This window comes from Chrysemys picta, chromosome 8 (assembly GCF_011386835.1).
Source record: "Chrysemys picta bellii isolate R12L10 chromosome 8, ASM1138683v2, whole genome shotgun sequence".
NCBI classification, from domain to species: domain Eukaryota; kingdom Metazoa; phylum Chordata; order Testudines; family Emydidae; genus Chrysemys; species Chrysemys picta.
The window spans coordinates 78116272-78143312 of NC_088798.1; the positions used below are offsets into that span (position 1 = coordinate 78116272).

General features: G+C 40.9%; 1 protein-coding gene across 1 annotated transcript; it reads right to left on the reverse strand.

The window, feature by feature from the left end:
- Positions 1-6249: 6249 nt before the first annotated feature.
- Positions 6250-26653, reverse strand: NPM1 (nucleophosmin 1). The gene is made up of 11 exons (XM_008179586.4): positions 25848-26653; positions 24830-24909; positions 18927-19046; positions 17807-17900; positions 17020-17120; positions 15749-15822; positions 13575-13623; positions 11484-11573; positions 9689-9796; positions 7959-8033; positions 6250-6605 (listed from the first exon to the last, which is right to left on the reverse strand). Exons 1-11 carry the CDS (start codon positions 25906-25908, stop codon positions 6567-6569), a joined length of 891 nt encoding a protein of 296 aa, XP_008177808.1. The 5' UTR covers positions 25909-26653; the 3' UTR covers positions 6250-6566.
- Positions 26654-27041: the final 388 nt, after the last annotated feature.

Genomic DNA, 27041 nt, shown 5'->3' on the forward strand with positions numbered 1-27041 from the left:
TGTGTATCCAGTCTGCAGACCAAGCAAGAGAGCAACAACCTTCAAATCGCCACAAAGCTGCCACTGATGTTGGTCATAGTTTATGCACCTCAAAAGTTGTTTCATGTTGTCATAGGTTTCCTTCATATGGACTGCATGACCAACTGGAATTGATGGCAAAACATTGCCATTATGCAGTAAAACAGCTTTAAGGCTCGTCTTCGATGAATCAATGAACAGTCTCCACTCATCTGGATTGTGAACAATGTTGAGGGCTGCCATCACACCATCGATGTTATTGCAGGCTACAAGATCACCTTCCGTGAAGAAGAATGGGACAAGATCCTTTTGACGGTCACGGAACATGGAAACCCTAACATCACCTGCCAGGAGATTCCACTGCTGTAGTCTGGAGCCCAACAGCTCTGCCTTACTCTTGGGTAGTTCCAAATCCCTGACAAGGTCATTCAGTTCACCTTGTGTTATGAGGTGTGGTTCAGAGGAGGAGGATGGGAGAAAATGTGGGTCCTGTGACATTGATGGTTCAGGACCAGAAGTTTCATCCTCTTCCTCGTCTGACTCAAGTGAGAATGACTCTGGTGCATCAGGAACCAGCAGTCCTTCTCCGTGGGGTACTGGGCGTATAGCTGATGGAATGTTTGGATAATGCACAGTCCACTTTTTCTTCTTTGACACACCTTTCCCAACTGGAGGCACCATGCAGAAGTAACAATTGCTGGTATGATCTGTTGGCTCTCTCCAAATCATTGGCACTGCAAAAGGCATAGATTTCCTTTCCTGTTCAACCACTGGCGAAGATTTGTTGCACAAGTGTTGCAGCATATGTGTGGGGCCCACCTCTTGTCCTGATCTTCAATTTTGCAGCCAAAATAAAGGTGATAGGCTTTCTTAACCATAGTGGTTATACTGCGCTTTTGTGATGCAAAAGTCACTTCACCACAAACATAGCAGAAGTTATCTGCACTGTTCACACAAGTACGAGGCATCTCTGCCCACTTTGGCTAAATAGAAATGTGTCCCTTTGCAAAATCAAACACTGACAAATAAGAGAGCACGACACTGTATGATTTCTAGAGCTGATATAGGGCAATTTGTTCAGCAGAGTGATGTAAGCTTCGTTATGATTGCATCATCCATGACGTCTAGGAATAACATGATGCAATTCATATCATGTATGACGCAATACCAACTTCAGATTGCATCATTCATTGTTTTGCCTAAAAAGCATGTACTGTCCAAACCCAGTCATAGATTTATTCATAGATCCAGTCAAAGATGTATTTTAGTCATTTCTGGTTTAAATTGAGATCCCTTCCCTTTATAACTCACTTATCCTCCACCATTCCCAAGTCAAGGGTCGTATATACTGACCCAATAGCATATCTTGAAAACTAGAGCCAATCAACAATTTTAAGCATCATTTTCGTTCTCAGTGACCCAGAATTAGTAAAGTTTGACTACACTTATTTCAGAAGCATTTTGTCTGTAGAGCAGTGTAATCAGTTCAGGGCAACAGACAGCTCCACAATCAAGCATGCTGGCTGGTGGAAACAAGTGGAGGAGCTTAGTCACAGTTTTGCACAAATCAGTGTGGTAAAGGTAAAGGCACACAAGAAAACAGGACCCTTAAGCAAAGGGAATAACCTGGCAGATACAGAGGCTAAGCGGGCTGCAGTGGAGGCCATGGGAACCACAGCAGTGTGTGCCTGTAGCAGTGGTAACAAGAAGTGGGATGGACACAGATCGGGAGGGCAAATTCGGGAGTTGCAATAATCTGACCCAGGACTGGAAGGCATCACTAAACTTGGGGATAAACATGTGCCAAAAGTGGTAATAAGGGAAGGTATTTGGTGTGTCCTAACAGCTGAGGGACCAGTAATGCTGTGCTCTCAAGGAAGCCGGACAGCTTTCTTCAGCTGGGTACATGGGAGCTTGACAGGGGGACACCCTGGGTTTGTGGAGGCACTGGGAACTTTAAAAAAGTTGTGCTGGTGGACAGGAACGGTAGCCGATTTAAAGTCACACCTGGAATGTTGTTTGGACTGTGCCAGGCACAATCCACCTTACAAGGTGCTAAGAGGAGACTTAATGAGACAAGCCCCAAGGGGACCTTGGAAAAGAATACAAATTTACAAATTTACAGGACCCCTAAGACCAGTTAAAAGGAAAAATCGATTCATGTTGGTGGTAGTCGATACTTTCAGCACGTGGGTGGAAGCGTTCCCCACAAAGTATCAAACTGCCCGGGTAACTGCTGAAAAATTGTTAAATGAGATATTCAGTCATTGGGGGGTCACAAAGGTGATTGACTCAGACCAAGGAGCGGCTTTCCGGTTGGACCTGTTGGGGAGCTCTCAGCCCTCACCAGAATCACATAGTTGTTCCATATTGCTTATCACCCACAGGCTGCGGGGCATGCATGAACTGCACCATCAAAAGTGAGCTGAGAAAGAGAGTGGAAATGGGAGAGAAAAAACAGTCACAGTTACTGCCCTTTGTCTTAATGAGAATAAGGGCCCAAGAATCAAAGGGCAAAGGATTTTCTCCATACAAGGCTCTCATAGGAAGGCCCATGGAACGGTGGGAAAATCTACTTACCCCAGTACCTGGGGAAGTCACTACACACGGCCTAACACAAGAATGGATTTTAACCCTAATCGACCATGTGAAATAGGTACAGTAAGCGGTGGCCTAGCAAGTGTAGCAAGGATCAAAGCATGGTATGAACCTGCCCAGGGAGTGTGATCTACCCACAGTGGGAGATACAGTGATGTACAGGATTCTAGGTCACCACCACCCCTTCCCAGCTCGTAAATGGAGGGGCCCCGACCTGGTCCTTGACAATTGGGGCCCAGTCTGTTGCTATTGGGTACAGAGACTGGAGGGTGAGAGTGGGTTCATTGTGCACAAATAAAAAGGGGTTTTTGTTTTTTTTTCCCCTCACAAACTGGATTGGGAAAGGGGATGCATAAATTCTGTCATGTATATTACAGGTTAATCCACAGAGGAGAAAAGAGGGGAATTCCCTGGCCCGGATGGAACAATAGTTAGTTATAAATTCTACTCAAATTCCATGATGTGAATTGTCAAAAGGAAGAAACACATGGACTGCTACACCCGCAACACGTGGTATTGAAGCTAATAAGGACTATGAGAATTTCACCATAGAAAGATGTACCACCAACCCTCCAACAGGAATTTGGCAGTGCCAGTATATGGTTTATGGATGAGATGGGGGAATCCCCACCCAGTGGAGTGTATCAAATTTATCAGAAAATATTGCATAGTACTCCCTGGGCACTGCCATAATGATAGTGGGAGGCTCAGTTATCCAACCATGTGGTTTGTCACAGAGGGTCCAAGGAATATAACTCTCTGGTCTCCTGGGGTATATGAACCCTCTTGGGAAAATAAGGCTCCACAATTAGTGATGTTCCCATGTGTAACCACAATGGTACTTCCATGGAGGATTATCCCCAAAGGTGTGATTATGATATACATATCACACTGGGCATAAAATCGCCCATGTGACATTGGGTGTATTATGAGTTAACCATTTTGAAGAATGTAACCCTACAGATGATATGGATGCAGCCTAGAGCTGAGAATATTCCCCGACAACCAAACATATGGGAACCATTGTGGGAGCAAGTGCAGGCAGCACTTTTCAACATGTCCTTTCACTCTATTACATGGGTTGTACACCCCAAGGAATGGTGAGTGGACCAAATTCATCCCAACTGTAGTGCATATGTAAAAGGATTGAAACAATTTGATTGGGGTATGGGGGGGTGAGGGAGCGCACCTGGAATCATCAGAAAAGGGGATTGTGGGCAGCAGGGAACACTGTACTGGGTACCTGGAATCTGGGGGATGAGTGGGTAACCAAACAATTGATAAGACAAAATGTCAGATTTCAACAACAAATCAATGAATTAATAGCACAGCAACCATCAGCAGTTGCCCTGGGATGGAGGACAGTAGTAGAGGCAGTGGCGTAGACAGGTGGAGGGAGGAGGGGGAGGGGGGGGGGGAAGGTACGACCCACTGCAGTGCTTTTACTGACAGGACAGTGCTCCAGGTCTTCAGCAGCACCTCGGCCGTGGGAGCTTCATTCACTCTGCAGGTCTCTGGAAGCATTTTGGTGATGAAGCTTCAGTGCCGCCGAAGACCCGGAGCACCGTCCCATCAGTAAAAGCACCGCAGCAGGTGGTGCCTTTCTCCTCCCTCCCCCCCCCCCCAGGGGAGTAAAATTAAAAAGGCGCCACTTGTGCTCAGTGGGGGAGTGGCTGCTCCCCCACTAGCTACACTAGTAGAGGTGAACCTGCAGTTAACTCATTACGCAGGAGACCTCGTGAAAATGGGTAGGGGGATGGCTTCAGAAGGCTAACTTGGGGAGAAGTGTGTGTAGGTATACAAAATGCTCAGTTAATGTTAATTGATATCATGAGACACACTTTGTCAGAACAATGGCCATTAGTGTTAAATCAGGAGGCTAGCCCATATTTATCCACACTTGCAAAAACATACCCATCCACCTGGAAAATAATAGCCATAACCTGTGGGGCCAGTACCGGTGTAATTGTTACCATACCATGAGAAGGGAATGCAACTAAGGTAGTCCCCAAATCCTATGTGAGTAACAAGAAAAGAAGGAGTGCATTGGGAACCCCTGGGAAATAGATGGGGAGAGTGGAGTGATGTGAATTGGACTATCATTATGTTTACTAAAATATCCAGCTAATGAGTTTATCCCAAAGTGCCTCAACTCCCCAGGTGATAGGAACACCAGCGGTCTACTAGGCTGCCAAAACTTAAGTCCCTGCCCCTTAACTTCTACAATGCCTCTGCAATCAGTATAAAAATCTGCAGTGCACTGAAGACAGCAGAGAGCCTCAGATTAATACAGGATACTGTAGTAGCCATTTTTCCCCTCTTTTCCTTAAATGCTGCTGCTGCTGCAGCTGCATCTCCCAGTTTATACAGACCTTGTTGCAGAATTTAGGACTAGCTTGACGTAAAGGGCATTTATCAATCTTACATAGTCACAGTATAAACCAGATATGCACTTCCAATACTTGGGCTGCACTCTGTCCAATATGCAGTTATTACCACCTACCACACAGTGTTTGAGTATAGCCTGATCAGAAATGAAAGATACCAAGTAATGTGTTAAGTGGTAGATAGACACCGCATCATTCACTTGCTCCTTTCCATTGCTTCAACACACAAGGGTCAATGCATTACCTTGGCATTTTCATTTCACAGCAAGAATTGGTCAGGTTTTCAGAATTCAACTGGAAGGCAATTCTCTCAACTTTTGTTTTTAACACTACCTCTTCATGCCCTCCTTAGGCAGTAATCACAATATTGGGTCTAGTGCTGGCTCTACTTATCAACTTTGCCATTTCTAAGATTTTTGATTTATACACTTTGCAGACTGCCTCATCCACATTTTCAGAGTAGAGACTTGGAAAGGCATTAACTCATACCAGAAGCTACTTTAGTCCAAAGCTTGGCACAAGGGGCATCTGTACAAAGGATTAGCTGTTTTAATTGTCAGAGAACAAGGATATCCATTGATTTGGACTAAAAGAACTATGCTCTCTAGTGTTAGATGGAGAAGCTGTGATATGCATGGCACATCTCCACAAGCAGTGTCAAAATCTTCTGAACAGTGTTAATTCCAAGAATAGGTCCTATTAAAGACTGTTTCCTAATGTACCCTCCAAAACTTTTAGCCCACTGGTCTTAAAAATGTTTACTCCAAACCAGAGAACAATGGCATACCACAGCACTCAAAGAGCAGGCACTCCCGCACAGTTCTGCAAATTTTTCCACAGAAAGCACATTAGGCCCAATACAAGCTCCTTAAAGGGAAAACAGACACTTGGGGACAGGCTGGGAAATTAAGGATAAGGTCTTTTCTTCAAATGAGTGCAGCCAGGATTAATCCATCATTTCCCCCAACCATGTTTCTTGCTATTTAACAACACTCAGCACCTGTTAACATACTCATGTGACAAATAATATATGGTGCAAGAGTTGTGTTTGTAAGGCTGACAATCTTCAATGTGTTGTTTCAGACATTGTCCCAAACCTTTAAAAAAAATCTCATTTAAAGAGATTCTGAGGCATGTTTGGGTAAAAATATGGAATACATTTAGCAACTCCTATGAGAACTTAAAAGCTCTCATTCAATACACAGGCAACCCAACCCCTAAGCCCACAAAAATAAAGAAACGATAGTACTTTATCAAAATACTAAATTTTATTTTCACATGTACATTTAGTCTCCCCACCATTTCCATTTGTCTGACCACCACCTCTACTATGCCTTATCAAAACATTCCATACATATTTAAAATGAAGCAAAGGGTGGAGTTCTGTCTTTAAAAACTAAACAGGCATTTTGGACAACACATTCTTGGCAAAGTATTCTGGACGACATTTATCAGACGCAGTAGGGAAAGTTCTTTCAGCATATATAAAAAGGACAGCCAAATATTAATGGTTACAGAAATAAGACTGCACATTTTAATGAACGGTTTAAACTGTTTTCTTTCTTACAGAGTCTGTCTCCACTGCCAGAGAGCTTGAATAACCTGAAAGTGTACACAAAAATGTTAGAAGTTGAAGTTAAGAATGGTCTAATTACTAATCTTCAGGATAGTACAACTTGGAGGTAACTGGATTGAACTATGCCTGTATATATGAAGTATTTTAAAAATCATTACTCCTGTATTTATTTTTTACTCCACACATTTATACTATTGGTTAAAAGTATTAAAATAAAGCAACACAGATGCTGTACTCGGGAGAAAAACACTGTATCCAACTCTACGATGAACACCTAGTAAGTCGTGTTTTTGGATGTTTGTGTTAAGAAGTTGTCATCCTCTAAAAAGTGCTATTTGTGGCAAACAATGTGCAGGTAAGAAGGCAAGTTTCTACTCTGCTTTAATGCTGATTAGCCACAAGAGCTTAAAATGATTACACCTGAAAGTTTTGTAGGAAGAGGCTCAAAAATGTTGATGTTTAGTAAAAATGTGGCAACAAATCCTTTACATAGTATGCCGAATATAAGCCATGCACTTTGTTGAACCAAATATACTTTTCCCCAAAACTTAAAAATGAAAGTTTTTTTTTTAAAAAAAAAAGACTGCACACTAAGAATCTAGAAGGAAAAATCAAAAGGAAGGGTGTGGTGGACCAGTTAGGCAAATATTGGCTGAACCCTGTCTGCCCTGACTTAAGTCAAATCAACTTCAGTAGCTGGGACTAACTGCTTTTAAACATTTTCTTTCAAGAACCTATGATTTTGTCTATCAGTCAATTTAACACCTTTGAACCACTGGAGAAAGCAGGAAAGCATAAAACCTTCTTCCAATGACAAAATTCCTTAATGTTTCAGGAATTTTGATTGGGAAATCTAAGGCATACAGGGTTAGTCTAATGTCAAGCAATAACTAATCCTGTACCTTTCTGATACCAGCCTTTGGCATGCCCTCTCACAAGAGAGAAGTTGACTTTGGAAGACAAAGAAATAAGACTGCCATAATGTCTATTGCAAAACAATTCCCCCTTCCTAGTCCATCTCCTAACAAAAGAAAGTTTAAGAGCAGACTGCCCAAGTCGCCAAATTCAGCAGCAGGGAAAACCACAGCTCATTTCCTTAGCCAACATTGTGCCAAAAGGAAAATTCTGTGGGTTTAGTAAGCAAGAGATAATTCACTAACCATATAAAAGCTGGAAAAATGTAATAAAACATTAGCTTTTCCATCTTTGCCAACTAAACCCTTAAAACAGTTTCCATTTATTTAATGTGAAGTATTGTTTGTGGTTTGTAACCCTTTGAAACAGTCCAAAGCTTGTAGAGATTAAAAGTAAAAAAGCATCTATAAATTTTGTTACAGAAGTTCTTTTGGATTTTTCCAAGCCACTGTAAATTCAGTTACCTTCTGGTCCTGTGTCCGGAAACAATTCTTAACATAGTTGACAAATTTGGCTTCCACTTTAGGAAGGGCAGAACCCTATTGTAATAAAATAAAAAAAAAGTTTAGTGCATGTAAAACCACTGAATGGCTGCAATAAATGGAGAACCCTTACGATAAGTCTTTTAAAACCTTAGTACAAATAAAAATTTTCAAAGCTAACTATACAGGAAACTATCATCAAAAGTTATTTAAAATAAAATTTTCAGCATTATCAAGGTTCTTTTACCAAACCCATCAGCCTAGTATGAGGCCCTTGCCTATGCAATTGACTTGCCTTAAAAAAAAAAAAGCATAATTCTATCACCACCACATCTCAGAGAATCAGTGGCCAACATTTATATAGCTTATATTGCTGGCTCTTAATATCCACATGCACCTAAGTGTGAGGCATCTATGAAGTTGGAATGCATCTCTGGGATTCAATGTACAAGTAATTTGCAGACTAAAGTTCTTAAAGACATCCAGTGACTTGTGGACACCCTCAGTATTTTCCTTTAAAATAAACACCACCTATCCTGTACAATCCTATGGCAAAAAAATTACTATTCAAAATTATATTTACATTAGGAAAATTATGAAGTATTTACAAGGTTAGGATGATGATTTAGGGCAGTGATATACCCAACAATTCAAAATAAGTAAGCTTAAAACGGAGTGTTTTCCACCCATAAAGTGTGGATAAAGCTAGTTTTCTACTAAATGTCAGACTACATTTTAGAACCCATTTGTATTTTATAAATTAGATAAAGTGGTCAGCAGGCCTTGTACCCTTGAGCCAAACTCTGAAGGACAAAACAAAGCTAATATTTAGGGCTCCGTGTCTGTCACGGATTCTGTGACTTTCTGCAACCCCTGTGACTTCTGCAGGGGCCAGTGTGGCTGACTCTGGGGCCAGCTGCTTAGGTGGTCCTGGAGACAGCCACAGCAGCCACTGCCCCAGCACCCTTGCTCCCATCCCAAGACTTAATCACATGTATTTTTATTACAAGTCACGGACAGGTCACAGGGCCGTGCATTTTTGTTTATTGTCCATGACCTACTAAAAATACCTGTCACTAAACTGTAGCCTTACTAATATTTACCCACTCTGCACAAGTGAGATGCTCACGCTCACTCCAAGTTAAGTCCGCTGTAAAGGGTGTGGTTACTTTGAAAGTGAATAAAATGACATCCTGTTTCTCCAGCTATAGAATCAGTTACACCTAGCCAAAGCCCACTTAAGTTATGGGGGTTACACAGGTATTACTGAGGGCATAACTCAGCTTGTGAAACTCTTTATTGAAGGTGATAAATGAGAAAATACCCATATCTTAACAGATTCCCCACAAGGATCTCTGGGGCTAGACCAAACAAGTTTTTACTTATAAAATGAGGGCCAAATTTTCAAACTTGTGCGTCTTTATTACCAATTAGACATTTAAATGTTGTTTTTGATATCTAAATACAACTTGTGGTGTCTACTTTTAAGACAGTTTGAAATTTATGTTTGAGTGCATAACTGGTATTGAAGACAGGGAAGACTGAAAACATGAAATCCTGCAATGCCATTTTCATATTGACTTCTCAGTGTCTTCTTCTATTAGGGTATTTGTCACATCTCCTTTCCATCAGGATAGCATTGCTGAACTACTTGAAATCAGGAACAAAGTATTCCATTTGGAAAACAAACATTTCCATCAGTTTAAACTCACCTTTTCTATGGTTGCCTGCATCTTTGCTTTAATCTCCTCTAGTGAAAGGGGTACTTTTGGTGATTTTGGACTTTGTGGTTTATTTTCCTTTTTATTAGATGCCGGAGTCTGAAACAAGCAGGCAGTTTGTTACACATTTGTAAAGATTCTGCAATCACAAAGAAGCTACTTTAATTCTCCCATTACTTCAGCTTTTTTTTTTTAATGAAGTTATTAAAACATTGTTCAAACAGTACAAAGGAAGCCATGGAATATATTGGACATCATTTAAGTATCCTAAGACCAAATAGGGATATTAATACTGAACGATTCCTTCTTGCTCCATTTTCCGTATGACGTTGCACCTTTAGATTTTGTGTTCTCCATCTTCAATAAGCTACTAGAAAAGTCATCACAAAATGGAAAATTATTTAATTTGTGCTCCTTACTTCAAGTGGTGACAGGTTTTAAGGGGGCACATGTACAAACCACTCAAACTTTAGACTGATATTTATGTTACAAACAATTTACATACAATACACACTGTACTACCAAAATGGTCTATTATCAAATCACAGAAAAATGAGAGTGTCCCTTTTTCTTCACAGGAAAATTATCTGCCCAGTTCTTCCAAAGACAAACAAAAAGGTGAAACTTAAGAGGAACTACCCAACTTAAACACTAAGACAACCAATTACCATTAGGCTGGTGGTTATCAGCAAAGTCTATAATCAACAGTGGTGCATATGTCTGCTCCAATTATTAATTATAATTCTAGAGATACTGCCAGCTAAAGGGATAGTATCATACATTTGCAAGCCTCTAGTTGCTTGGCTGGAAAATTATTTTTTTCTTGCCTTTCTAGCAAAAAATAGTTGTCTGAACTATCACTATAGCTCAAAGGCTTAGACCCAATCTTTCCCTTCCCATCTTTACTTCCCTTATCTGGACTAAGTTCAGATAACTCTCATCCAAAACAATCTCAAAAAGCTACTAAAAAGCCAAATGCTCCAGAAAGTTTGGGGTTTTTTTTGGATTGTGACTTTTGTATGGGGGGGGGGGGGGGTGCTATCAACTGGATTGATGGCTTTTCAACTTAAATCTAGCCTGCTACTTTTCCCTAGATAACTATCTTCATTCATATGCATTGGTTAGGAGTTTGGACACTATTGTGGAGAAGAAATCCTTTGCTTCACTAATCATGACAGTAGGATTTCAAAAATTTGCAGAATGATTTCTAGCACTGGCTAACTTTCCTAGTTTACAATCACAGGTGATCAGTGAAGAACAAATGGAAAGGACTTTTTATGCAGTCACTGTGTCAAAAACATGAGATAATTGCTTGGCACTGATTAAGGGGCCATTTGATAGTATTAAGAACTCAAGCTTAATACTTACATTAATCAAAACAGGTCACCTTACTAGACAGGACCAAAGGCAAGTCCTAGCCTCACAATGGAGGCGGTCAAGATCTACCATAACAAGGATGTGACTAGACCATATCCAATTCTGTGTTGAACAAAACGTGTGTGATATTACATATCCCAGGGTTTAAGCTCAGAGCTGGCTACCCTTTGCAGTCCATGGTTGGTTGAGCTAACCTAGATAATAAACCATACTGTTTTCAAATTCAGATCAGTGCTGATTGCTCACTCAAGAGTCTGTATACCCCAGTTCCCTTACTAACTTTATCCTTAAATGAAAAGGAGTGGATAATGAAATGAGTCCAGTCTTTAAGTGAGAAACCAAGTTATGGGTGAATGCAACTAGAACTGTTACACTACTTCCAACATTCATATTATACGTAGTCACTCACTTTTGATTTAGACGCTGGTGTGGACGGCTTAGAATCTTTTCCATTCTGCTTTGATTTCGGAGTATTTTTTGCTGACAAATCCCGGGCAGGCTGAAATTAAAAGAATTTTCACTTAGCATCTTCAAAACAGAAGGAAGTTATGTAATAACTGCAAATTTGAGGACAAAAGTAAACTGTTTAGTAACTATCTTGAACAAAGATGCTTTTATTTTTATCTTTTTTTAATACTTGACAACTAGAAACGTTTATTCTCATTTAAGAGAGCACTGATTTTTCCCTGCATTTCTCATAGTGAGGGAAACTCACTTTAGCAGTGAAAATAACCACAATCTGAATGACACGAAATTGTCTAGGTTATAAAGATCTAAGATGGGCATTGACCAATTCCGGTCCACATGAAAGTAGAATGAATATGCAGGTCATTTGCCAGAAAGTCTGCAGATTTTCTGGAGCAAAGGGGATACACATAGGAGATACCTTGCTTTTTATTCTACTAAATCTTATATGCAACACCAACAAATAAGTCACTGCTGCTTTTGCTATTCCAAGCTAACTCTATGGGCAAGAGAACAGCTGGTATCACTATATAGCGAGATCCATGTTGCAAAGCAAACAATGGTCTAAAGGCACTCGGTGAACAAGAAGAGTTGCCACATAACCAGGCCAAAGGCGGTGAACACACATGGAATGGGGAATTTGATAGGTCAAGTGTTAATTACTTGCCATGGATAAGAAAAAGCCCAATGGAGCTATTAAGATTTCCTTTCAACATATTCCAAGGTTTGTACTCCAATTGTAAGTCTACAATTCACTAGTTATAAGCGTATATGAGCAACTGAAGGGAAAATGGAGGAATACCCAGGATTGGACAGAACTCACAACCAACCAAACTGAATTACTTTGTTATTTCAGTACAAGTTTGTGTACAGAATGGCCCTAAAAGTCCTAGCCCTTTTGATTAAGGTAACTTTTGAAATATCAAGTGATGCAATGCTGTCCCAAGACTGCAAAAAGGCTGAAAGATTAGACCAAGTGTAAAGTAGCCCATTAATTTAAGGAGTCCAGGTTGACAATTTTAAACATCAAATCAGTCATTTGCAGTGAAAAATACCACAAATGAGCTTTTCCCAAGTAGCTGGATATTTCATTTATATAAAAAGTTTTCCCACAGGATAATTTTGCAAGTTTTAAAGATGCAAATAAACTTCTGTAATACTTGACATATCCTGAATTTATCTGAAGATTTACATCCCCCTCTGCACTTGGTGATCAACACCCAAGCTTACCAGGAAATCCCTGGATTTCTTCAGAAGAGGTGCACCCTATGGCCCAACTAATATTGGAAACCAGGCTGCACCCCATTTTCATTATGGGACTTGCTCAGCCAAACTCCTCTGCCACCAATACCCAATTTTGTACCAACTCAATTTCTAGCTAATTACAGCAATGCTTATGCCCACCCCTGGCAAACTACTAAATGATGTGCACCCTGGGGTACTCTCAATTCTACTGTTGAATGATCTGGAACACCCCGAGATTTGGCAGCCTTGATCTAGCACATACTTAGTTTGAGAGTTGGCCAAATATACCAAGGAGCATTAACTGGATTAGTTAAACGTAACCTGGAAGTTCAAGACAACTAACATGTTAGTAATATCAGTAAGTAAAAACAAACTTTGGGCAAAAATGTTTTTAAAATTTTAGAGGCTTTGAATCTGCAGCACAATTGTGACAACAGAAACTGAATTAAATAACTATTCATATATAATTAGTAGGTGAAATAATTCTGAATGAAATGAAAGCTGGTGGTTTAATTTCCTGTAGCATACGGATAAGTTTTCTGCAGGGCTGTACATATAGGGTTGAGAACTATTTTGGTTTTTGCATTATCTCAATGCTCTCAAAGTGGAAACTAAATTACATAAAATAAGCAGAAAGCGACAATAGTCATGTGTACCTGAGACAGAAGTTTCAACTACCTAAATATGTAAACACCACTACTTTCATTATGTTTTAGGGTGACTGATACTAAAGATCTGCAAGTTTTCAAAAATCCAGACAAACATGGTCTCAAATATGAAGACTACTTACTTTCTTCATTGGAATCTTCTCTTCTTCCTCTTCATCTAAATCATCATCACTAGAATTAAAAATTACATTACTAAGAAGCTCACTCCAATAGGTACATAACTGTGTCAATTAACCCAAACAGTTCATTTTTCAGTGACTTCATCCTCATTCCTGTTCTTTCAATGGAAGATGTTACAGTGAAGTAAGTGGACTTTGTCAAATGCAAGCTAAATAGAAGACTAACTTTAAAAGACTCTTCTGTAAGGTTAATATTTTACTACCCAACTTGGAAGAATGTATCAAGCAAAAGTAGAGAATCTTTCAAACACTAAAAGACCATTTTTCTAATTTTCTTCCACTTACTACTGCAGTAAGAGTAAATTAGGAAGTTAAACAGCACAGTGCACATTTTAAGATATATCCATCTCTATATATCTCTCTCTCTCTCTCTCTCTCACACACATGCTTGGAAATTGCCACTTCAAGTACAGTAACTCCTCACTTAACCTCCTCCCACTTAACATTGTTTCAAAGTTGGGGAACATGCTCGTTTAAAGTTGTGCAATGCTCCCTTATAACATCATCTGGCTGCCTGCTCTGTCCACTGCTTGTAAGATTCTGTGGAAGAGCAACAACTTTACAAGGGAATGTTGCACAAGCTCCTCTTCTCCCCCTCCCTCCCAGCGCTTCCCCCACTGACGGTTTGGCAGCGCTTAGGCCTTTCTGGAAGGGAAGGGGAGGAGCGGGGAAGCACTGGGAGGAAGGGGGAAGAGCAGGGACGTAGCATGCTCTGGAGAGGAGGTGGAGTGGGAAGATGTGGGCCTGGAGTAGAGCGGAGCAGGGATGGGAAGAGGCGGGCCTGGAGCATCCCCCAGCAAAGTCGACGCCTGTTCTTCTAGGGGGAAGCTGCCACTTCTGCTGCACAAGGTGCTTGCTAGTGTCCCTGCCAGCAGCGGGCTATGGCAGTGTGGGGTAAGCCGGGGCACCTCCCAACCACAGTACAGTACTGTACAGTATATAATGCCTTTTGTTTGCCCCTAAATTTCCTTGGAACCTAACCCCTCGCATTTACATTAAATCTTATGGCAAAATTGGATTTGTTTAACGTAGTTTCACTTAAAGTTGCATTTTTCAGGAACAGAACTACAACATTAAGTGAGAAGTTACTGTACATACAGCATACTCTGACAACTCTGCAGAGTTTTGTATTTATGAAGTAATGAGAAAAATATAATTAAGATGCTCTACAAAAAAGTGTTCATAATAAACATTTAAAACCTTGGTTGTTTGGCTTAAATTGCTTTCTTCCCTTCTTTCAGATCTCCAGGGAAGTAGCTCAATTTTTCTCCACTTCTGCCTACCTTTGCACTTGCCCCTAACACTTCTCTCCCCTCTGGTTTTCACACTCCCTATGCTACGCTAGATTCTGTTTTAGTACAGAAGTAGCATGCTGCTAGAAGATTTTAAGAAGTTTTGCTGAGGGGGTCAGATTTCATTTTTTATAATTTGTTTTCCCTGACAGTTTGCAACGAGGCAGCCTCTCACAGAAGCACTTCAGCTTCACATTCATTTGTGTGCTTCAATAAGAATTAGCCCTGCTTCTCTAACTGAACTGGAATATCCCAACAGCATTTCCTGCAAAAAAAATTCTTGCACGTAAGTGGGGGATCTAATTTAAAAAAAAAAAACCACACAAATAAGAGATCCCATCACGTTCCCAAACGCCTAAAACAGACTCCCAGCCTTGAGTCAGTGTTGAAAGTAATCTATACAGCAATAATATGGCATATGAAGCCAGATCTTATCTGGGGATAAGGCTCACTAATTTCTAGGCCAATTAAGAACTAAATCCAAAATAACTTGATTCAATGTCATGCATATTTTTTATGCTCTGAAGCAGGGGTTCTCAAACTTTTGTACTGGTGACCCCTTTCACATAGCAAGCCTTTGAGTGTGACACCCCTCTCACTTATAAATTAAAAACACTTTTAAATATATTTAACACCATTATAAATGCAGGAGGCAAAGCGGCATTTGGGGTGGAGGCTGACAGCTTGCAACCCCTCATGTAATAACCTCGTGACCCCCTGAGGGGTCCCGACCCCCAGTTTGAGAACCCCTGCTCTGAAGTCATTACCTCTGAAAACTAAACATTTCAAAAATGCATTGCAAAAAGAAAGGAGAAAGATACACACTCTTCATCATCTTCATCCTCATCGTCGTCATCTTCATCCTCATCATCATCATCTTCTAACAATTTTGCTTTTTTCTTTAGAGAAAACATTTGTTACAAAACTGGTTACAAAGTTAAATAAATGGTTTTCTGAGAGTGCAATACAGATGGTACACCAAATTTGTCCGAAATTTGCTCTTCCCATAAACTATTGTATTACCAACAAGATGAAGGCCTCTTCTAGAGTTGCACCAGTTTAAATAGGTCACTTTATATCGAAGCAAGTAACCTGATGCCAACTTGTGTGTTGGCACTTCAAACTGATTTAAACAGGACTTATATTGGTGTACTTTGTATTGGTAAATTTACAGACAAACTAAACTGATACTACTTTAAAACCGATGAGTGCCTACACAAGGACCTGGTTTAACAAAATCATTTTTTAAATTAAGTTAAAGTTAAACCACTACAACTTTTATATATGTAGCCAAGTCAGAAAAATCAGTTCTGCTAATGCCAATACATTAAAAGCTTTACCAAAGCCATAGAATAAGATCCAAGAGAAGAAAGCCCAGGTCTAAAACACCGGAAGCAAGTTTAAACACCAGTGAAGAATGAGGCTACTGATAAAAGGTACAGTATAAAACAGATGAGTCTACACAGTTTGGGATAGATGATGATATCACAATAGATGGTGCAAGAGGGGAGCACAGAATTAGTGCCATTTAAATGTTTATTGATGAGTACAGTGCTCCAAATACTCTACAACCACAAGACAGTCAGAGCTGGCAACACCAGGTGTTGCTTGTTCTGGTTTCAATGTGGTTAAAGGAGTTAACCATGTGCTCACCATAAGCCAAAATACACATTTGTTTTTAAAAATACAGCCGATGCTACAAAACTAACAGAGAATACCTGGCATGGAATCCTGTGTGAGAAGGCCGATCACTGTGCATTATCTCCAATTTAATTACACAGAACATGGCTTTCGCTACCATCAGTTATACATTCAACCCCACAATTTTTACACTAAAAAAATTGAAAAATACTAACCACTAACATCCAGTCAGACTTTAAAAATACTGTTAAATATACTTTAGAACTATGTATGGGAAAGTCTCAGTACTGATTTCCAGGATCTGAGTACCAGGTAACCTTTCTCCTGCAGTTATCAACAATCACCACCTTAATCGTGGTAAGGAATGCAGCTGCTTACTCTGCTTTAGGTGGCAGTGATATAAACTCTTCCAGGAGAAAGTCTTGAACATACTTCATAAGAAACCTCAACTCTACCTGTGGAGTTTTAGCTGCTATTCCACTTGCTGGTCTCTTTGCTGAAGTGTTTAATATCTTCACTTCATCTTCATCATCAGACTCTGGTTCTTCCTCTAATGCTAAAAAACAATACATGAATATTTTTGTACAAGGTCAAAGTGTTTACCATATTAGGGTCACACAGAGCTACAACACACGCATCACTGCCAATTTTCTATAACTGGAGTTCCCTTGAGGAGTTTTAGAATTAACAAATGCAGAAGAAAGTTTTTCCACTAGTAAGCAGCCATGTTACCCAAAAATCAAGCTGACGCTATTTGGGGTATCTTTCTATGTTCAACTTATAAATATGGTTAATTTTACAAAACTGTTATTAATAAATGTTTCACTGGACATGGGGTCAGTCATATACTATTAGTGCCAGGATTGTGTCCTTCTAGGACCAGGGACAACAGAGAATATTAACATAACTAGCTCCAATTCAAATGGGAGCAATCTTAGGACAATGGAATGGCCACATCTTAGGTGACACCAGAAGTCTAAAGCAGTGGAATTTTCCCAGAAAGAGGAAACAAAGAAACTGGGTTTTAGTGATAGCATTTAAAACCAGGGGCTCAAAGAGGAACAAGGGCTCATGCTTTTGTAGCAGAGGGGTCCTTTTTGGCCTAGTGTGTCCAGCAGAGGGAGCTTTACCTGGGCTGTGACACAAACTAACCAGTTTGGTCAGTTTAGAATGTATTCTATATTTCTACAACTAATATGAAACTTATATTAAAAATGCACTGAGAAGACATACGATACATACCTACAAGATGCTGACCACTGACATGAACGGGCCCTGAACCGCATTTCAACCTCAAAACGACTGGAGGTGTAATCTCGAAGCCACCTAAAGAAACCTGGAGAAAGTATGTTGGTTATTTAAACAAAAGTTATTGATGGCAATGTAGCGAACACTTGAACACCAAATAGTAAGTGCCAGAACAGGCAGCCAACTGAAATGATGCAGAAACAATGAAAATGGTAGAGCTGAAAAAGCTGGCATTAACAAAAATGCAACAAACCAGTCGCTACCGCATAGCGGCAGTCAAGAAGGAATTATTAGAATGTTCAGCGGGCATTATTTATAACCCACATACGAGTGGTACCCAGTACAGTACCTCACTCATGCTCTACAGTGTTCTGCTAGACTCGTACTAAACTCTCTCTCGTAAGACCAAGAGAATCCTGGCAGGTATCTAAAAACTCCCTGGAGTCTGAGAACCAAACTGAGTTCTTATCTCACTTATACATCAACATTAGTATATAGGTGTGTGCGTCTACCTGGCCCATCAATTCCACCTTTAAAATGGTCTCTTCACAACTGTGTAACCCACTGCCTTCCCCCAAAGGGTATGCACAGGTGCAATTGGATCAAAATATGCATAAGGATTAACATCTCTCTCACTTGTTGGCTCTACAGGACTAATGAATAAAGCAACAGAAACTCGTCACTGACGCATGCAATTATGACTGAACACCTAGGTGCACATTTGCTGAGTAACAAGCACAGTGATTTAGAAACAAGTAACTGAAATCGCTCTGAATAAAATAAGCTTCCATTAAGAGATTTAAGAAACCTAAGACCACCCAAATTTTTTTCCATGTTTTAATTAAAATGGAGGCTTTATAATGTTAAAAATTCTTCCATGTTTCCAAACTAAATATGACAGTTATGCTCATGTCCAAGAACCTGAGAACGAACTGACCAGAGAACCATCCACGAACACAAATGAAATAGCAGAAGTATTTTAAAAATTCTCATTTTAACTCCTGAAGTTAGAAACAAGGGGTTTGCTTTACTATTTCTACTTTGTTAGTGTTTTAGTTGAGATTACCATTTGACACCAATGTTTATCAATAATATTATAAAGGTTTGTCCTTACCGTAGGCTGTACTGACATTTTCAAAGATGCCAGTGTGACTTTAATAGGGTTCCCTTCATAGTCCAATGCCTCTGCTTCTATAACGTGTAATTCATCTTTGGCACCAGCGCCTAAACTGACCTATGCAAGAAGTGAAACATATTATCCTTTATGAAAAGTTGAACCACCATTTTAAAGTTGTAAAACTGTTAGGAGAAACTTTTACTTTCAAATACATCTTAAATTCATTCACTATTTTAACAGTATTTTTACCCCTTAAGACTAAGTAAAGATGTTTCTTGGTTATCTTTCTGCAGTGAAACCACCAGAGACTTATTTAATTAGCATCAGACTGCAGTTAGATATGACCTGCATTACTAATTTTCAGTAATGAGAAAATAGTAACCAAACTGAACTTTTTATGCTATAAGATGCATTGAACAAAATAAGGTTTTTTTATAGTGTTTAGTTGTATATCCATACAGTTCCATCAGTCCCCAAAACCGTAGTGACGAAGATCAAACTGATCTAGTGGGCCAGGTGAATCCATCTGGTAATGGATATTCCAGGGACACTGACTTCCACAGATGAAAACAGCACAGCCACTTAACCTTTTGTTCTCTCTAGACTTGCACTGTACCAATTAACTGGCTGGGGAAAGCTGTCTGGTCCAGACATGGGTTCTAGCCAGGCATTTGTGATGCAAGTGAGGCCAGCATCTTATAAGATCTGATTAAGGCTATTGCTTGTTTTATTCAATATTGCATACAGTTCTGGTCGCACCATCTCAAAAAAGATTAGAATTGAAAAAAGTAGAGGGCAACAAAAACAATTAAGGGTATGGAACAGCCTCTATGTGAGAAGAGATTAAAAAGACTGGGACCATTCAGTTTAGAAGATAAGACAATTTAGGGGAGATTTGATAAAGGTCTATGAAGTCATGAATGGTGTTGAGAAAATGAAGTTTTTTTTAATCCCTTCACATAACAAAACCCAGGGGTCACCCAATGAAATTAATAGGCAGCAGGTCTAACACAAACATAAGGAAGTACTTCTTCACACAATGCACAATCAACCCATAGAATTCGTTGCCAGGGGATGTTGTGAAGGCCCAAATATGACTGGGCTCAAAAAAAAATTACTAAGAGTTCATGGAGGAAAGGTCCAAGATGGACAGGGACACAACCCAAGTTCCCTGTAAGCTGTGCAGCTTCCTATTTAGCACCGTGCAGGCACTCAGGGAACCTGCCCAGCAGGGAGTCAGGACCTGGCCACAGCCAGTGGAGGGATGCCCATAGGCACAGACTTCCCCTCTAGTGGGGTATGGGTGTTCGACCCCCCCTCCGCCCCCAGGCCCCGTTCCCGCTCCTCCCCCTCCCTCATGGAGCTTCCTACACACCGTGAAATAGTAGCTGTTTGCAGCAGGAGGGAGGTGGAGGAGTTGGTCAGCAGGGCTGCTGACAGATGAGAGGCGCTGGGGAGCTGCACCTACTGATTTCTCTGTGGGTGCTCTAGCCCCGAGTTGCCTAGGGGGGTGCCCCTCCCTCAGCCCCAGCCTGCAATTTACTTGAAAGTTGTGCTTATCTTCTCTCCCAAGTTTGTTTTCTGTAATGTTTAATTTTTTTAACTCAGTTTTTGTCCATCTAGTGTTGGGATTAGTTTACATTCTTTCAGTTTCCTATTCCATCTTTTAGACAGTAATATCCTCCCCATCAGACACTCAGTCACTCACTTCATGCCAAGTAGCAGCTCTGATTAGTCAGGGAGTATCTACTTGCTCTCTTTCCATCCTATGGCCCAGATGCTGGTGCTGTGCTCCGCTGTATTTTGCTGACTGATTGCAACTGTTTTGTATGTCTGTTGATCTGTCCGCCCTATCCCCTTGTGGCAAGAGGCTGGATTAGCAGCTCAGAGGAGCTGCTAGTAGCCTTCCAACAGCTGAGTGTAACAACTGAGTTTGAATCCGGAAGCCATGTAACTTATGGCCACAGAATCTATAAGGAACCATTGTGATCATGTAGTCTGATTTCCTGTATAGCACAGACCATACATAGAACTTCCATAAAATAATTCCTAGAGCAGATCTCTTAGAAAGACACCCAATCTTGATTTTAAAGTTGTTGATGGAAAATCCACCATGACCCCTCATTTCCTGTCTGAATTTGCCTAGCTTCAACTTCCAGCCACTGGATGGTGTTATATCTTTCTCTGTTATATTGAAGGGCCCATTAAATCTTTGTTCCCCATGTAGGTACTTAAGGTAATCAAATAACCCCTTAACCTTCTTTGTTAAGCTAAATATAGTGATAGACTCAGGCAGGTCCATCTAAGACATGTTTTCTAACCCTTTAAGGATTCTTCTGGCTCTTCTCTGAATGCTCTCCAATTTATCAACATCTCTCGATTTGTGGGCCCCAAAACTCAACAAAGAAACAGTAGCACCAGTGCCAAATAGAGGTAAAATAACCTCTCTACACCTACCCAAGATAACATTTTAAGCATCTGAAAGGCTACTCAGTGATTTATGTATATAGTTCACATGTAGTTCATTATGACCTTTTCCTTCTAAACATACAGAGAAGGTTCCATTTTTTCTAGTTCACCTCTTCCCCATCTATTATGAGAGCATTTATGTAAATTAGCATATCTATATTTAATCTAGAAACTCTTGGGGGCAGGGGCAGTTTTATGTCAAATGGGGTCTCTGGGCACTACTGCAGTACAAACTATAGATTCACAGATTAGACAGTCAGAAGGGATCATTGTGATCATCTCAATCTGACCTCCTGCATAACACAGGCAGAATTTGCCGGAATTTTTTAATCCCTGTTTGATTAGACTACAGTATCTTTTAGACAAAAATACAATCTCAATTCCCAGTGATGTACATTCCCCAACCCCAATGAAGGAGTCATTGTCAAGGCTTGGTTTCACTTTTCATTAAATATGGGGAATCAACCTGTTTAGTATGAAAAATATATAACACCTTCCACAGATTTATAACCCAAGCTGTTGAAAAAAGACTGACCTTCCGGAAATTTTTCAAATAAGTGTTATGAGGTTTATTAAAGTATCAGACCCTTAAAATTTTTATTCTGAGTGTCATGATTTTCTAGCCTCATGTGGCAATTTTTTAAAAATTGACCTTCTTGTAGCATTTATTTAAGGGATGGGCTCTACTTTTGAAAGGCTTACTATGCATTTATTAATAAAATTTGTTAAGGATGCTGAATACTTCAGAACTTAAACTTTCTGTAGAGATGCTGGAAGACTGTCATCCCTCCATACTCAAGCAGAGTTAAAGATGTGCGTTCGTTCCCTGCAGCATATGGCGACTGACAGTGTTGAAGTGTGGTGGAGAAGCAGGTATGCCACTGGCAAGTGACCTAACTTTACTTCCTTGCTTTTGTATGTGAAACCTTAACTGCTAGAAGTGTTTGTGTATGAATAATAAGAATGGCTTTCTTATCACACAAACTGCATTAGAGGCCATGCCTTTTCCCTCGGTTAGATAGCAGCAAAATTGTCCATCAGTTTCACAGACTGTATAGACGCCTTGACAGTACTTTTTTAGTGTGGGCTCTCTTATGATATCCATGACTGAATAACTTTACTGGAGCCAACTGTAGGTTATGTTTCATTTAGTAAGAGAATCACTGTTCTCATGATTGTATGTTCTTCTGAACAGGAGATCGTGTATAGCCTAAGCAGACTTCAGTATCCAGCTCTCTGCTATCATGTAATTTAATTTGGCTTTCACTTATCACAATTTTATAGTCTTTGTATTACATGATTGATTTTGGGTACACCTAGGAGCTCAATCTCTAGTCTTTGACACACTTCAAAAATAAGTAGTAAAACTCCAGAAAAGGCGAGAAAAATTTAAGCTTGTCTTACGTAAAAAAATCTATCAACTGCAAAATTTAATCATTTTCTTGCTTTGATTTTTAAACAGCTACAAACAGTTGCAAAAGTACCATTATGCCCCTTACAGCTCCATATGGGACAACCAACCTATATTTAGCACTGTGAAAATAAATTTAATTTTGCATTTCAATGCATACCCTAGTGGGAAAGATTCTCTTTAAAGGCAAACAGAAAAACATTAACACACACACACACACACCCCTATATCTATAGCTATATCTATATATAGAATTACTTCATAGTCATATGTTTTAAAAGAACATCTTCCAAACTTTGAGTCCAGGGTTTTCTTTCCCTCTTATGAGCAGGTAAAGACATTAAAAGAAATCTGAGTAAGAGCATTTTCTACACTTAAGCGTGATTTCATCAACTGCTGCTATTTACAGTTTCACCCAGAAAAATCTCAAGGAGCTTTTCAGACTATATATAGGAATCACTTCTGTCCACCACTGAAATGCCGACATTACTGGTATTCTGCATCAATCACTACATTAAATGTAGTAGGAAGAAATAAATGAGATACTGTACTTTATTAATTATGTGCAGAGTGGATAAAAATCAAAGATTGTAAGTATTTTAAACTAGATATGAAATCAACAATTTACGTTAAGGCCTAAATTTACTATAATATTAAAATCCTTCAAATTAAATAAAAAAATAATATTAAACAGTACATGTTTGCTGCCAAGTTTCAAACCACTGAACTGGAGAGAGTCACTGGTTAAGCACCTGGAACCAGAGTTTGTTGAAGCTCTAACCCAGCTTTTAGTTTGACTAGCTCATGAACAGTTAAAAACCACCAGGAGTTGAAAAGGCAGGCAAGTTTGTTTTCCTCTTCCAATATATGAATAAAAACTAGGTGTGAAAGATGAGATCTACTAGTTCTAAAATCTTGGAGGATATGGTGATCAGACATAATCAGTTCAATTCACTAACCACAAACAAGACTTCTTTAGCTTTAAATATAAACCATGTTTTGTTAAATAATTTTCTTATGTACCAGCACATTTAAAGTAGTTATTTAGTAAAGTTAAAATTCTATTTTGTGCATTTTAATTAAATTTGCATTTCTATCCAAATACAGCAGGAGACAAAGTAATAAAAATAATCGTCCAAGAAGTGCATCAGTCACCATTTTCTAACAAGTAAAAATTAAGAATCTGAGTAAGTGCAAGTTAAGCTACGTAATAGCGTAATTAAATCTGTGTATACTGTATCCTCCTGGCTAGCAAAAAGCACCAAACTTAGTATAAAGGCTGTATTTAGCTGCAAATCAAAATATTTTGATTAACAAATGAAAATCAACACCTCTAAGAACATAGAAGGACAAAAATGCAAAATAGGACTAAAATTGAGGATTTAAATTAAGGTTTCCTGCTTGCCATGATTAAAATCAATGACTTAAATCAATCTACCCTGCTATAAGCAGTGATATCATACATAGTTATTTCATCAAGTCTCACAATGGAAAAGAATCCTGAATTCTTAAACTGGCAAGCAAGTGAGCAAAATGCTTGGTAAGTAAATGGTTAAGCTTGACATACAGGTATTTTAATTTTTGGGTCGTGAAAAGGTATAATCATTACTCAGTTTGTATTAAATAGTTTTTACTTTTCCAAAACAAAGTTCCAATATATCAATTGGATATACATAACATGCTTATTTATCTTCATCTTCAAAAAACAAGAGTTCTCAGTAAATTATTTTAATTACATCAATGACTCAAGAAATTTTAATAAAAATTATGGAAACAATAGAAAACAACGAGTTTAGTGTAATTTGACACTTAAGAATCTATCCCAAATTACTTAAATAGTTTTTATAAATTTCACAAAGCACCTCTAATACACAATGGAGCAGAGCATCCAAGACACAAAACTGCACAGCAGGATAAAAGTGTGATTCAATTATTTGCATTTATGATTCCCATGATTATGAAGTCTGAAAGCTATTTTTCACAGGACCATAATCTTTAGTTTCCAAGAATGAGGACTTACTGTTCTCAGTGACAACTGGTGTTCATTTTCCTCATCATGCACCTTGAAGTGATACTCCTTATCTGCCTTTAGTTCACAACCTGAAAAAGACCAGTTAAGTTACAGGTAAAGTATTTAAACCATAACATTGCACATTTATTTATTGTATGTTACAATCTTGTTCCTTTCAGTATTTATTTATTAGAAGTTAATATATTCAAAACCTGCAAGCTTGCACTCCAAAAATCTAAATTTGTATACAAAATGTTTGAGTTCTTCAATGCTCACATCTCAGACTTAATAGCAGAAAATAGTGCAGTGAGGTCTCAATATCAAACCTTTTTAAAAAAAACACAACAGAACATTTGCTAGTACGCCACAAAAAGGCAGAGCACAATACTTGCAAATTACTTATCAGGTGTTCAAATAAGAAGCAAGTGTCGATAATTTATAAGGGGTCTCACCGAGTCATTTGTGAAAGCTACTGAGGTTAAAATGTATTAAAACAACAATTAGCTGCAGGGCGGCGGATCGCGTGTTAAATATGGGCCTGCGGGGTTCACCAACAGGGCCCGGTTCCGCCCACGCCTGTTCGCTCCACAGAGCGCGGCCCTTCCACGTGCTTCACCGAGACGCAGCCGCCCCACGCTGCCATGTGCGCCTAGGGCATTTACCGGCTGCAGGCCCGCCGGTGAGAGAAAAGCGCGTCCCTGGGAACTAGCGGCTCCTGTGGCCAGGTGGCAGAGCGGCGAGAAGCGGCTGCTCCTGCCTGCGGAACGGGGGAGAAGGAACAAAGCGCCGGCCGCTGCCAGGAGCTGGAGGCCGCAACAGACGCCACGTGCGAGCGCCGGACACGTGGTGGCGGGGGGCTGCCGCTCCTAGAGCATCGCTCCCGCGCCCCCGCCCGCGAACCCTGATCCCGATCGCGCGCCCCACCCCGCGAGCAGCCTAGGCCCAGGCGGCCGCGCCATGCCCGCGAAGATAGCGGTCCCCAGGCGGGGCGGGCCCGACCGTGGGCGGCCCCGGCGCGGGGCGTTACCGAAGAGGAAGGTCTGAGGGCGCAGGGGGCCCATGCTCTCCATGTCCATACTGTCCTCCATGGTCTCGGGCCTGCTCCTTGGGGGGCCAGCGGCTGCGCTCTCCGGACGGAATCGCACTGAGGGGAAGCTTTCTTCACGCCCACTCCCATATATAGCCTCCGTGTTCTCGCGATAGCTGCACTCTCTAACGCCGCCCCTTCCTTTTGCCTTTCCCCAGCGCAGCAGCCACGCGACCCCCTAGTGTCTAGACTGCGCGTGCGCCGGCTTCGCTCGCGTGTTCCTTCGCTTCCCAGCTGTGTGGGCTCTCGCGAGCTCTCTACCCCCCCAACCCCGGCAAGAGGGGGGGCGCTTTGGGTTCAAAATGGCGGCCGGTGTCCCCTCCTCCTAGCTATTATCTCTCGCGGGAACCCCCCTGGGCCGTGCTCCTCCACGCGAACACAAGCTACCTGGCCCCGCCGCACCTAGCCGGGGACCCCCTCCCGGCTGCGGCTGAGGGGAGGTGGGCTGGGCTCTCCGGGAGCCGTGTGCATGTGGGGATATGCCCCCAATGACACGCGCTGTGTGGCGACAGAAAGAGCCACGCTGACTGCGGCAGAGCCGTGACCCCCCACACGCCCTTCCTAGGCCTGCTCCGCTCAGGGGACACGGCCATGCAGGCGTTTTATACAGTCCTGCGTGCTCCCCTGCCAGGAGGGGGACCTGAGGACGTGGCTGCGCTACACTGGCACAGCTCTGCAGCAGTGTCTGTAGTACAGATCCCCTCAGACAGCTCAGCCCTCTTCACGCCCCCGACCAACATAGCTGTGCTGGTCAGGTATGTCTACACTGCAGTTAGACCCCTGCAGCTGTCATGTGCCGGCCAACTTGGGCTCGAGGAGCTCTAGCTAAGGGCTGTGTAGATGTTCAGGCTGGAGCCCAGACTCTAGCGCCCTGCAAAGTGGCAGGATCCCAGAGATGGGGCTGGAGCCGGAATCTCTTCACTGCAATTAAACAGCCCCTTCACCAGAACCCCTTCAGCTGCATCAGCTGGTGTGGCCCAGCCACCGGTGTGTAATTGTAGTGTAGACATGCCCTTAGAGAAGTGGTTCACAAACTGGGGGTCACCAGGATTAGCGTTAGACTTGCTGGGATCTGGGGCAGAAGCCTGAGCCCCACCAGCGCCAGACCCTCGGTGGCAAGGCTCAGGTTACAGG